Source organism: Pan troglodytes, chromosome 20 (genome assembly GCF_028858775.2).
Source record: "Pan troglodytes isolate AG18354 chromosome 20, NHGRI_mPanTro3-v2.0_pri, whole genome shotgun sequence".
NCBI lineage: Eukaryota > Metazoa > Chordata > Mammalia > Primates > Hominidae > Pan > Pan troglodytes.
In genome coordinates this window covers 40,379,077-40,393,153 of record NC_072418.2, presented here as the reverse complement: position 1 = coordinate 40,393,153, position 14,077 = coordinate 40,379,077, and the positions used below count along the sequence as shown (strand labels likewise).

The window sequence follows — 14,077 nt, the reverse complement described above, 5'->3', positions numbered from 1 at the left end:
GCAGGCGGACCACCAGGTCAGGAGTTCAAGACCAGCCTGGCGAACATGGTGAAATCCTGTCTCTACTAAAGATACAAAAGATTAGCTGGGCCTGGTGGCACCACCTGTAATCCCAGCTACTCGGGAGGCTGGGACAGGAGAATCATTTGAACCTGGGAGGCAGAGGGTGCAGTGAGCTGAGATTGCACCAGCCCAGATGACAGACCGAGAATCCGTTTCAAAAAAAAAAGAACGCTTCCCCTTAAGTCCTTATACACAGTCAATCACTATTTCCCACATACCATTGACTTCCTTATGTCAAATCCCTTCTTAACATCCTTCAAAACTCAGCTTACTCAAAGACAAAGTCTACCCTGCTCAGCCTGGCACTCAGCATTTTCTGATTTGTCCCCACCCTGACTGAGAGGTGGAAAAGGCAAACCCTTCAGGGGTCAGGTAGGTAATAAAAATGAGAGGGGGGTGAAATGTTAGGTAGTCAATGGTTTCAACCTCAGTATAAAGGACACTGCAGAAAGTGCATCTGATAGACTCTGAAGGTCACGTCCAAATGACAAAGACGTTGTTCAGCTCAAATTGTCTGACACCAAAGAACAGTGCAGATTTAGGGCAGATTTATTTTCAGAGAAGCAGGGAATCTGGAATTTTGGAAATGTCCCAATTGCCAGAAGCTGAAAGTGCTCTCAAATGTAAAATTCAGGTCAGACTATATCAAAATTCTCCTTGTTCTATGTGTGAATAGATAGTCTGTATCTTCACATATGTATATTTATTTATTTATTTTGAGATGGAGTCTCACTCTGTTGCCCGGGCTGGAGTGCAGTGGTGCGATCTCAGCTGACTGCAACCTCCGCTTTCCAGGTTCAAGCGATTCTTCTGCCTCAGCCTCCCGAGTAGCTGGGACTACAGGCGCTTGCCACCATGCCCAGCTAATTTCTTGTATTTTTAGTAGAGACAGGGTTTCACCGTGTCAGCCAGGATGGTCTCCATCTCCTGACCTCGTGATTCGCCCGCCTCAGCCTCCCACAGTGCTGGGATTACAGGCCTGAGCCACCACGCCTGGCCAAGGTTGATTTTTAAATATGCATAGGTAGCCGGGTGTGGTGTAATCTCACTTGTAATCCCAGCACTTTGGGAGGCCAAGGTGGGTGGATCATGAGGTCAGGAGATCGAGACCATCCTGGCTGACACGGTGAAACCCCGTCTCTACTAAAAATACAAAAAATTAGCCGGGCATGGTGGCAAGCGCCTGTAGTCCCAGCTACTCGGGAGGCTGAGGCAGAAGAATGGTGTGAACCTGGGAGGCAGAGCTTGCAGCGAGCCGAGATGGCGCCACTGCACTCCAGCCTGGATGACAGAGTGAGACTCCGTCTCAAAAAAAAAAAAAAAAAATTCAATCTTAAGCAAGTCCACTGGCCACCACAATCCTTCCACACTGAGAGTCCAGCCTCTGAAACTATCTATGCTTCCTTGCCGCCTCCCACTGGAATGCCTTCCCCCCAGTCTCCAACTTACCAAACCAGTCAGGGGCAACTGAGACAGCCCTACTTCTAGGAGGCCTCCCTAACCATTTGAAATCAGAGGCATCTGTGCTGTCCCTGCCCTTCATCCACATCACCGAACAATTACGCATGTATGTCTCTTTACTTTTATTTAAACTGCTCCATATGTGTTGTTCACAATTAACTACTTCATGAGTGACTGCGGTAAGGATGGAGCAGAAAGGAATGCTGAGGGAAGACTCCTGTTAGAATGAGGCACTCTTCCAGGACTAGGAATGAACTCAAAGGTAAAATTCAGGTCAGACTATGTTGGGAGCCGAAAAGACCAAAGGGATTGTGACCAACTCAGCATTCCACTGGAGGTTATATGATTACACGGTAAACTGTTTATCATGAATGCAGGATGTGAGCAAACGCACGCTGCCACCAAAAGGTGTGCTGAGAGCCATCACTGCCTGGCGCCGGGCTCCTTGAAATGATCTACCAGGAAATCTAGCGCCTATTGTTGGAAGGATGCAGTCTCGCAATTGCGAACCAAACGGCCAACTGACAATTACCTGACAATCACCACCCCCTTTCTTGTTATCTGTTTTACCAATAAATACGGGAGGGTTGTGTAAAGCTCAGGGCCCTTGTCCACTAGAGACAAGGTGCCCCCGACCCCTTCTTCCAAATATACTTTTTTGTTTCTTGTCTTTTATTCCTTTTGTTCAGTCCACCAGGTCCGTGCAGGTTACAAGTGGCGCCCTGAACAGCGACAGAATCGGACGCTCTACAAGACTATATCAAAATCCTCCTTGTTCTATGGACTAGGAATGACTAGGGCTAGGAATGACTTTGCCCAATACCAACAAGGCAGCCTCCAGGACAAGAAAAGGTAATGGGACCCATTCTGTTGACAGCCAAGATAGAATTACAGTTAATTCTCACCTCTTTTTTGGCTCTCAGGAGCCCTGTGGCCATTTTCCTGGTCTCCTGAGTGCTCTTCCTGGAGAAGGGCAAAGTCTCAGAAGACAGATCTGGGGATGTGAAGAGAAATAAGAGTGGCCTAGGTGGAAACACCCTCCCCACGAAGTGAAGCGCAGTCCGCTCCAGAGCCCCGCAGTTGGGGTCTGGGATGTCACAGAAATCACCAGGGCAGCCAAATCCCATCCAGTGGGGGGCCAGGATGACCCAGCACCCTCAAGCTCAGCCGCAAGCTCGGGACAGGGAGTGAAGCCCTTGTCCCCAAGCAACGGAGTGAGGGTTTGTCTCTAACCCTGTGGGCTCGAATGAAAGGAAAATGGCCTGGAGGTGCCCACAGGAGAGCGCCCTAGTTCTGAGACAGCTCTGCGGCTCCCAGCCGGCGTCCCCGTGAGTAACACAGGGACACGCAGAGGGGCATGCTGACTGCCTATAGGGCACTCACGGAACGCGGGTGCACGCTGCGGATCCTGAAGCCGAAGGTCAGGTAACAAGGTGCAGAGGTGTGGGAAAGACCTTAAGAGGGAGGCCTTCCCGGGTCCCAACCAGCTTAACGCGCCTGGGCCACCGACCGGAAGTGTTTCTGACGTCAACGCTACACACTGAAGGATAGGGATGGGAGCGGAAGTGACCGCAGAGGCCTCTGGGGATTGTAGTTTCGGAGCTACAGAGGCGGAGAAGTCGGCTTTGCCCACCACACAGGGTGACTGACATCTGCACAGCGCACACAACCAAGTTTACGAACCCACTCTTAAAATGCCCAAGTGACGTTGACAAGTTTCTCTGTAAACCAATGAGATCTGCTGACCGCGAAGGCATCGCGGGACTGCCGAAGGATTCTGCAAAATGTGGTCCCGGTGCTCTGCGGGTGGCCAGTGTGCGCTGACCTTCCAGGTGCGGGTGAGCTGAGCTCACTACGCAAGTCTCCGCCCTGATGCGCCCTTCCCTGAGCAGGTGCCAGGTCGGGACAGACGCGGCTCAGGGAGAGACGATGCTCTGCGGGAACTACCAGTTTGGAGGCGACACCGGCCCTTTGTCCCCCAGAGTAGGAGGGTGTACCAGGACAGGGAATCCCAAGGCTATTTTCGAGGAGAGCAGGATTGGTTTGGGGCAAACTCCCGGAATGCAGATGGGGGAGACTGGTCGCGTGTCCCTAGGATTTTAGGGGATGCAGACTGAACTTGGGGTGAATAGCAAAAGATCCCCTGGTGGTGGTGGGGATCCGAAGCTTGATCAGGAAATTCCCGAGGTTTTTATTGGAGGCTGGGGTACAGGTGCGGCTTGGAGGAAACTTCCGGAGGGTGGGGTGGAGGTGGGGCGGTGTTGGAAAGGAGGCATAAGTCTGACCGTTTTGTTCAACAGGGGTGTTTTCTTTTTGCATTGATTTTATTTTTAAAGATATTACATTAAAATATTGTTTATCTTGATTACTGAGTTTTTTTGGTGACCCTTTAAATTCTGTATCCACAGTCCCCAGCATTTACAGAAGTTGAGGGCCTGGCTTCTAGGGCATCAAGCAGCCAGAAAGTCCCTTAGGAGCTTTCTCTGAATTGTTGAATTGTGAGTGAGTGATCTTTTCCTTTCCTGACTTCCTTAATATCCACAATTTCCTCGTAACCATCCCTCCAAAGCCACACCCACAAGGCACCTCCAAGACCTATCATGAAGCAGATATTCAAAGATTATTCGTAAATCTTCACACCCTACCCCCTCCAGAATGTCTTCCAACATCCCTTTGCCTGGAGAAGTAAAAAACAAGGTTTGCATGTTGTGTATCAGCCTCTCCCATTGAGTGGGTGTTTAGGAAGGAGGATCAGCCGAGAGCCCTATTCCAGCCCAGGTAAATGACCCAGCCAAAGATTTAATATCTATAAATGTAGAATGCTTGTCACAGAACTCAGTGGGAACCACAGTCAAGCATGGGGCTGGGCTTTAAGAAGCACAAATGAAAAGGAGGGACTAGAAAACTTAAGAAAGATATGGTAGGGGTGGGGGGTGGGGGTACAGTGAGGATGTCGGATCCTGAGATAATCCAAATCCCTATGTTTAGATGTAGGTGTACAAAGGGAGTAAAGAGAGACCCAGGCTGATGGGGTATTTCTAATAAATCAAGCATAATGTAACAGCAGGTCAAGTGATAAGGGGACTCTCAAGTGATAAGGGTCAAGTGATAAACAGTGAAAGGAGCAGAATGAAACTCTACAGAAATTAACAAACATCAACAAGACACCTAGGAAAGCATTTACAGCTGCATTCATTTAAATCAAAGGTGATAGTTACTGAGTGCTGTGTGCCAAGTACAATGATACACTCTCACCTGAGTTACCCTCGTAAATCTGAACCACTTGTCATATCTGTGCTTTAAGGAGTCCTATTTTCCACACTCTTAACTGGCTTGAGATGTGAAAATCCATCTAAATTATAAACGCAGTGGGGAAGAAAAAATCTAGTCATGCCCATCAAGGGAACATGTCTAGTTAAAATTAACATAGATAAAAATCAGCAAAAAACAAAAAAGCAAATTGAAAAAATATTCTTTGAAATTAAAAGCCATACAAACCACTGTGTCACTGATGAGTTAAAGAAGAAACTGGCCTGCAAACCAGAAAATACACTGGAAGAAGCAATAGTTAAAATACTTCAGATCTAAACCTGTAGAATGAGGCTACCTCAGTTCCAAATATATCAGCTTAAAAGTAGTGGCAAAAAGAGCAAGAAGTTGGCCAGGCATGGTGGCTCATGCCTGTAATCCCAGCACTTTGGGAGGCCAAGGTGGGCGGATCACCTGAGGTCGGGAGTTCGAGACCAGCCTGGCCAACATTGCGAAACCCCATCTCTATTAAAAATACAAAAATTAGCTGGGCGTGGTGGCCACTGCCTGTAATCCCAGCTACTTGGGAGGGTGAGGCAAGAGAATCGCTTGAACCCAGGAGGCAGAAGTTGCAGTGAGCCAAGATTGTGCCATTGCACTCCAGCCTTGGCAACAAGAGCGAGACTCTCAAAAAAAAAAAAAGCAAGGAGTTATTAGCTCTATACATTTTTTTTTTTTGAGACAGAGTCTCACTCTGTCGCCCAGGCTGGAGTGCAGTGGTGCCATCTCGGCTCACTGCAAGCTCCGCCTCCCAGGTTCACGCCATTCTCCTGTCTCAGCCTCCCGAGTAGCTGGGACTACAGGCGCCTGCCACCTCGCCTGGCTAATTTTTTTGTATTTTTAGTAGAGATCGGGTTTCACCATGTTAGCCAGGATGGTCTCGATCTCCTGACCTCGTGATCCACCCGCCTCAGCCTCCCAAAGTGCTGGGATTACAGGCGTGAGCCACCACGCCCAGCCAAGCTCTATATACATTTATAGAAGAAACTTCTAATTTGAAAAACTCAAAGTTTTAAGTAACAATGATCACAAAAGGGGAAGAACAGACTTCCAGAATCTTGGGGACAGAGGGTGGTGTGGTGGGAAGAGAGGGAATTACTCTGTCACCAATGAGTCAAAAAAGTTATTAAAGATTAATTTTAAATGAATAAAACTAAAAACCAAGACTTACAGAATGAGACTAAAACCATGGCTGGAGGAAAACTTTTAGCCTGAAAGTAGCCTATGACTTAGAAATTAAGGCAGAAAACTAAGGAGTAAGCAGTTACCCTTCAGGTTAGAAAACCAACAGAATAACCGGAAATGAGAGAGGGAAGAAATAATCAGATGGGGCTGAGATGGGGGCTTATGGGGATGAAGGAGGCAGGAAGAGCACGTTAAGTCTGTGCATAAAGTCGCTCCCTAAGGGCAGTCCCTGAGAGGAAAGTGGGTGCACAAGGATCAGGCTAGGTGTAAAAGGTGACAGGCAACCCTGGAGGGTACATTCAAGGGTTGACAGTGGCTAAGAAAACAGGAGAGAAAGTCAAGTGTTGAGCCTTTCCTCTCCCTAGCATGGAAGACATCAGGAGCTGATGAGTGAAAGTGATAAACACCATTCTCATCACAAAAAAAAGTCAAGTATTTGAGGTAATGGATAGGATAATTTGACTTAAACATTCCACACTGTATGGAAAAATCATAATATCATTTTGTACCCCATAAATATATACAATTTAAAAGACAGGTAAAAATCAGAAAAAAAATTGAAAAAAATATTCTTTATTTATCAAACATATAAAATTTATGGAGTACAATCTAATTCATCAATGTATATTTTTTTTTAATGGTAAGTCAATAAACACAGGAAACAGTCCCTTGAGAGGCAGAGAAGGAAAATGGGCACAATCTGCCCTTAGAAAGACACAGCATTTAAATCCACGCATGTGAGAACTCCAGGATTCAAGACTAGGGGTCAAAACACAGCCTGGTTTATCACCTATAGCCATAGGATGGCACCAACACCCACTGCTCCAGCCTGAGCTGGCCAGAGAGAGAGAGCATCCAGGAAAAGCTGGAACCTCCCAGAAGGCCTGAGACCTGCAGGTACCACACTGAAGTCCACTGAAGAGGAGGGCCCGATGTGAGAGGGAAAAAACCGCTGAGAAAATATAGTATTTGTGTATTTTTAATAAGATATTTAATACGTGTTCAGGTAGAAGTAGGTACAATGACAGAAAATAAGGTAGAGGAATGTGCTAGACACCACAGATACGTAATGATGGACAATAAATGACATGATGTGGAGAGTTCACCCACACATGCAGACTTCATATGTTCACATAAACATTTATCTGCATGCATCACCCAGTAGAGACAAACTGCACTTACACTGTGAAGTCAATGAGGAGATAAAGTAAAAATCAAATACTTATGGAGAGAGTCAGTCTCTCCATTTAGTGGGAAACCCTTCAGAACACGCACACAGCATCTCCCCTCCCTTCTGAATACCATCCATAGCCTGCAGCAGTAGATGGCAAATCACAGCCTGGGCCACCCTTCCCAGAATGTCACAAACATGGACATGCAGACCACAGAATTCACCAGATACCCAAGCTGGGTGGTGCGAGGCTCTGAAAGACATGCTTCAAATAAGAGGGACTAGAAAACTCCGCAAGGGAGCAACAGGGATCAGGGATTCCAGGAGGATCCAGGGGCCTGTGCAAAGAGCAAGCAGTGAGCAGACGTGTGTGTCAGTGATTTGGTGGCATGAACTCAACACCATCTAATACAGCAGCTCACATTTCTGTGTGCATCAGACTCACCTGGGGACTTGTTAAACACAGATTGTTGGGTCTCACTCCTAGAGATTCTTCTGATACTGTGCTAATGATACTATTGGTCCAAGGACCACACTATGATCTAATTTAACATCAGATTAGGGGAGGAACTAAGGAGCAAAGAAGCAACAGAATGGACCTGAACCCTGTACGGGCTTCTCTGTAAACTCCTCAAACATAAAAGCCTTTGAGACACTCAAAGAGCATTTACAGCATCATGTCTACAAATACAAGGCACCACGCAGGGAGTGCTCCATCAAGTAGAGAGAAGAGCCCACTGAGTGTCCCTGTCTTAGTCTGTTTGTGTTGCTATAACAGAATACCACAGACTGGGTGATTTATAAGGGTTCACTTGGTTTATGGTTCTGGACACTGGGAATGTAAGGGGCCTGCATCTGGTGAAGGTCTTGCTGTGTTGTCCTATGCTGGAAGGTAGAAGGGCAAGAGAGTGACCACATGTGAGAGGGAGAAGGGGAAAGACAGAAAGGGAGGAAGCCAACCTCATCCTTGCATCAGGAACCCCCTCCCAAGATAACTAACCCACCCTACCTTCATCCATTCATGAGGGCAGAGCCTTCATGACCTAATCACCTCTTAAAGGTTCCACTGATCAACACTGTTGCATTAGGGGTTGAGTTTCCAACACATGAACTTTGGGGAACACATTCAAACCACAGCAGTCCTCATGTAAACCTTCCAGAAAATCTGTGTGCCTGGCACTCTGGAATCCCTCTTTTCCACGCTTTCTCTTTTTTTCTTTTTTTGAGACAGAGTTTTGCTTTTGTTAACCAGGCTGGAGTGCAATGGTGCGATCTTGGCTCACTGCAGTCTCCACCTCCCAGTTCAAGCGATTCTCCTACTTCAGTCTCCCAAATAGCTGGGGTTACACGCATGCGCCACCACATCCAGCTAATTTTGTATTTTTAGTAAAGATGGGGTTTCTCCGTGTTGGTCAGGCTGGTCTTGAACTCCTGACCTCAGGTGATCCGCCCGCCTTGGCCTCCCAAAGTGCTGAGATTACAGGCATGAGCCACCGCACCTGGTCTTTCCACCCCTTCTCACTGCAACTCTAACATTGTGTTCCCTCATCATTTTCCATTCGAGCACAGGAAAGAACACAATCACTACACCCATTTCTTATGAACCTTTCTGACATTAAAATAATTCTATCACTCACATAGAAATTTGTAAAAATAAATTTTCATTTTTGATATGAGCGAATATGATTTTTTTTTTTTTTGAGGAGTTTTGCTCTGTGGGCCAGGCTGGAGTGAAGTGGCGAGATCACGGCTCACTGCAACCTCTGCCTCCGGGTTCAAGCGATTCTCCTGCCTCAGCCTCCCAAGTAGCTGGGATTACAGGCCTGCACCACTACACGAATAATTTTGTATTTTTAGTAGAGACGGGGTTTTGCCATGTTGGCCAAGATGGTCTCAAACCCCTGACCTCAGGTGATCTGCCCGCCTCGGCCTCCCAAAGTGCTGGGATAACAGGTATGAGCCACTATGCCCGCCCCTGAATATGAAATTCTGTGTTAGTTTAATGAAATCTCTAAAATATATAGAAAATAAAAATAATTACCAAAAATGTTCAATGATGCAAAGCAACACACAGTGAGATATTACATCCTAAAACATCTAGACCTAAATATGTTATTTAAAAATCAAGCAGAAACATAAGGGGCTCTATACACACCTTTTGAAATAAGTTTCCTGGCCAGGGAAAGTGGCTCATGCCTGTAATACGAGCATTTTGGGAGGCCGAGGTGGGCGGATCACCTGAAGTCAGGAGTTCAAAACCAGCCTGGCCAACATGGTGAAACTCTGTCTCTACTAAAAATACAAAAATTAGCTGGGCATGGTGGTGGGCACCTGTAATCCCAGCTACTCGAGAGGCTGAGGCAGGGAGAACTGCTTGAACCCAGGAGGCAGAGGTTGCAGGGATCCGAGACGTGCCATTGTACTCCAGCCTGGGAGACAGAGCAAGACTTCATCTCAAAAAAAAAAAATTATAATAATAAAATAAAATAAGCTGTCTAGGTTGTGCATGGTGGCCCACCCTTGTAATCCCAGCACTTTGGGAGGCTGAGGCGGGCAGATCACTTGAGGTCAAGAGTTCAAGACCAGGCTAGCCAAAATGGCAAAACTCTGTCTCTACTAAAAAGACAAAAATTAGCCAGGCATGGTGGTGCACATCTGTAATCCCGGGTACTCGGGAGGCTGAGGCAGGAGAATCACTTGAATCTGGAAGGCAGAGTTTGTAGTGAGATGAGATCACGCCACTGCACTCCAGTCTGGGCGACAGAGCGAGACTACGACTCAAAAAAAAAAAAAAAAAAAAAAAAAAGCTTTCTAATTTAACTTTAGAATTAATTTGAAATTCTTTCAAGAAAGAATGAAAAGTATGTGAGTCACTGATGTGTCAAAGAAAACAATCATTCTTGTATTGCAAATAAATACCCAACCAAGACAAAAAGGCACGTCACATGTTATGGGAAAAGACTGAAATGAGGGTGAGAGGAAAACTGTGACCCTTGAATGTAAGACAGAAAAAAATCAGGCAGGATGTTAAGGAATTGGAAATAATTCTCCATATTAAAGGATTACAAGAGACAGGAAGAGAGGAGAGAGGGACACGATAGTCACAGACTGCAGGGGTGTGGGGTAGATGGGAATAAAGGAGGCAGAGAGAGCAGTGGGGATGTACATAAAATCACCCTCCAGAGCTGTGCTGTCCAATAAGGCAGCCACTTGCCACATGTGGCTGCTGAGCACTTGAAAGATGGCTAGTCCAACCTGAGAAATGCTGTAAGTGGAAAACACATTTTAAAAAAATTCTGAATACTCAATATAAAAGAAAGAATGGGCCAGAGTGGTGGCTCACATCTGTAATCCCAGCACTTTGGAAGGCCAAGACAGGAGGACTGCTTGAGCCAGGAGTTTGAGACCGGTCTGGGCAACATAGCAAGACCTCATCTCTTCAGAAAAAAAAAATCAGGCCAAGTGCAGTGGCTCACGCGTGTAATCCCAGCACTTTGGGAGGCCAAGGTGGGTGGATCACTTGAGCTCTGGAGTTCAAGACCAGCCTGGACAACATGCTGAAACCCTGTCTTAACAAAAAAATACAAAAATTATTCAGGCGTGGTGGCACATGTTTGCGGTCCCAGCTACTTGGGAGGCTGAGGTGGGAGGATCATTTCGGCCACGGAGATCGAGGCTGCAGTGAGTCAAGATTGTGCCACTGCACTCCACCCCGGCTGACAGAGTGAGACCCAGCCTTTAAAAAAAAATATTAGTGTGGCATGGTGGTGTGTGCCTGTAGTCCGAACTACTTGGAAGGCTGAGGTAGGAGGATCTCTTGAGCCCAGGAGTTTGAGACTGCAGTGAGCTATGCTGGTGCCACTGCATTCCACCCTGGGCAACAAAGCAAGACCCTGTCTCAAAAAAAAAAAAGTAAATGATCTCATTAATAATTTTTATTTTGATAAGATGTTGAAGTGATATTTTGGATAATGCTAACATTTTAGGTGAAATAAAACATTAATTTCACCTGTTTCTTTTTAACTTTTCTAAAGTGACTACTAGAAAATCTAAAATGACGTATGTGTCTAGCATTGTATTTCTATTGGAAAGCACTGCTCTAGAGAGAAATGGTCTCTAGGGAGGCAGAAACATGAGAAACACAAGAGAGGTGGATGGAGGGAAGCGACAGACACATCTGGTGGGTACCTTCAGGTGCTGACAGCAGGAACCCAGGAGATTTGGGTGTGGACGGGCCCCCATCTATGCACAGCAGGAGACTAGCATGGCTGACACTAGGGGTGCTGAGCTGACATACAGAACTATTCAGCTTTATAAAAATGTGAAAAACATACCGCTAAGTCACTGACATTCCACAGAACAAATCATAATAGAAATGAAAAAACAGCCGGGCATACTGGCTCAGGCCTGTAATCCCAGCACTTTGAGAGGCAGAGGTGGGCAGATCACGAGGTCAGGAGATCCAGACCATCCTGGCCAACACGGTGAAACCCCGTTTCTACTAAAAACACAAAAACAAAATTAACCAGGTGTGGTAGCATGAGCCTGTAGTCCCAACTACTCCAGGGGCTGAGGTGGGAGAATGGTGTGAACCCGGAAGGCAGAGCTTGCAGTGAGCAGAGATCGCCATACTACACTCCAGCCTGGGCAACAGAGCGAGACTCTGTCTAAAAAAAAAAAAAAAGAGAGAGAGGTTCAATCTTGATGGAAAATATAAAATACTTCTTCATGAACATTAAAGAAAATTCTAACAACCAAAATGTTTGGAATTAGGGTAACTGAAATGGCAGTTTAATCCTCCTGAAGGAATTTTAATTTCTCACTAACAGTACTTTAACGTTAGGGGTAGAAAATTATTTTTTATAGCGTTTCACAAGCATTAAAGCTAAAAATCCAAAATCATGTTTTTCTCTGACAGGAACTCCTCCTCAAAACAGAAGAAGCCTATAAGACTTTAACCTGGAAACTACTCAGGGAATCTGGAATATTCCTTCTGGGGATATCTGCAGTTGAAACCTGGCAGTAATTTAAACAAAACCAGACAACTCTTGGGGTATGGTTGGAGCCTGAGGTCTACAGATGGGTCATTTTATATGCTGAGGTCTGAAGAAGATGATTTTAACCCCTTAAAATGATGGAAACAAAGTAAAACAGAATAAATTAGAAGACAACACAGGTGAGTGGTTTAAAGGGCCTACTTGCTGTGTTTCCTCTGGTCTTCAGGTCTCCTCACTGCGGCGGGATCCAGGCACAGTTCTAGACCAAGAAATGGGAGGATTTTAGAGTGACTGGTGATTTCTCTATCATCTGCAGTTAGTAAACATTCTCCGCAGTTTATGCAAAAAGTAACAAAACCACTGCAGATGACAAACACTAGGTAACACATACACTATCTCCCAAATACCTACCCAGGAGCTCAACAATTTTAAACTGTTAGGATCATTGGCTCTAATCACCATGACATGAAGTCCCAACCAAACCATCAAGCGCTAAACAGACAGAATGTTTCCACTCCTAATCCACTGTGTGGAGAAGCACAGAGCTTACCCACTGGGGCCCTGCATCAGAAGAGACGCACACGCACCGGGGTGTGCATTTGAATGGAGCGATCAAACCACCATCCCCACAGCTCCTCTGTTCATGGGCACTGCAGTTTGTGGCCTCATGTCCTTTGGGGGACACAGTGGGAAGGTAACCCACATGCCAGTGACACCATCAAGAAAGAGACACTGTGGCACTTTCCCCTGATTTCTCAGGGGCCTTTTCTCTTTTCCGTTTGGGTTACATGTAGACTTCCCTACTGTCCACCTGACCACTCTCGTGCAGCCCAAAACCATAGCTTAAGTCATCAGCTAGGCCTTTCTTGGTGTAACTATTGAAAGATGAGCCTTACCTGTTCAATCTCTAGAGAGACTTGTTCCAAATCTGGACCTAGAAGAATAAATAAACAAGATTTGCCTGAGTAGGTTTGGCTTCTTCCTTCTTGGGGAAAGCCCTTAAGAAATATCAGCCCCTTGGCCAGGTGCCCACCTGTAATCCCAGCACTCTGGGAGGCCTAGGCGGGCGGATCACCTGAGGTCAGGAGTTCGAGACCAGCCTGGCCAACATGATGAAACCCCGTCTCCACTAAAAATATTAAAAAATTAGCCAGGCGTGGTGGTGGGCACCTGTAATCCCAGCTACTCTGGAGGCTGAGGCAAGAGAATTGCTTGAACCCAGGAGACGGAGGTTGCAGTGAGCCGACACGGTGCCACAGAACTCCAGCCTGGGAAACAGAGTGAGACTCTGTTTCAAAAAAAAAAAAAAAGGAAATATCAGACCGTTTGCCCAACAACTCCTTGTGACCCTCCTTTAGGAACACAGTGAAAATCCCCCCGGCTCTACACACTATAACGCAGGACAGACCCACAGAGAACAAGACCCAAGAGAACCCACCATAATACAAACTCAGGGCGGGGTTTCCACCATCAAATGTTCAAGCTTGCAGTGGGTGGGGGAGGGTAGTGGGTCCTGAGCTCCAGATCCTAGTGGAGGTGGGAGGTGGGCATTAGGCTTTGGACACATGTAGGCCCAAATTACATCTGTGCAAACTCACACACAATGAAGATTACACCAGATCGGGTGAGATGGTTTAGAAATGACAGAAAGCAGAGGAAGAGGCTGAAAATATGGGCTTCCCTGTAAACTGTGAGGACAGTAAATGCCAGCAACACCCCAGGAAGTGTTTACAGCTGCATTTCTTCAATTAACAGGGCAAAGTTAGAGCAGCAACAACCAGACAAGGGCCAGGCACTTCCCCTGGGGCAACTGATGTAAACCTGGAAATCAGCCACCCTGGGTGTCACCATTTCATGATGAATCAAATATACAGAGAAGTTCACTGATGGG

At 46.3% G+C, this 14,077-nt stretch overlaps 1 protein-coding gene across 36 annotated transcripts in view; it reads right to left on the bottom strand.

The window, feature by feature from the left end:
- Positions 1 to 14,077, bottom strand: part of ZNF875 (zinc finger protein 875) — an 81,513-nt gene that overhangs the window by 27,709 nt on the left and 39,727 nt on the right. For 8 of the 36 annotated variants that reach the window (XM_063801582.1, XM_063801590.1, XM_063801591.1 and 5 more), the window contains 2 exons: positions 13,083 to 13,120; positions 12,388 to 12,445 (listed from right to left, as the gene is read on the bottom strand). Coding sequence is in view for 19 of the 36 variants with exons in the window: in XM_063801563.1 (XP_063657633.1) it covers positions 2,430 to 2,651 (222 nt within the window). In the remaining 17 variants the exon portion in view is untranslated. Of the gene's footprint in view, positions 1 to 2,429; positions 2,759 to 2,907; positions 3,067 to 7,448; positions 7,528 to 11,377; positions 11,857 to 12,387; positions 12,446 to 13,082; positions 13,121 to 13,624; positions 13,714 to 14,077 lie in introns of those variants that run through there. The other 28 variants (XM_063801571.1, XM_063801576.1, XM_063801577.1 and 25 more) reach the window with 10 other exon arrangements.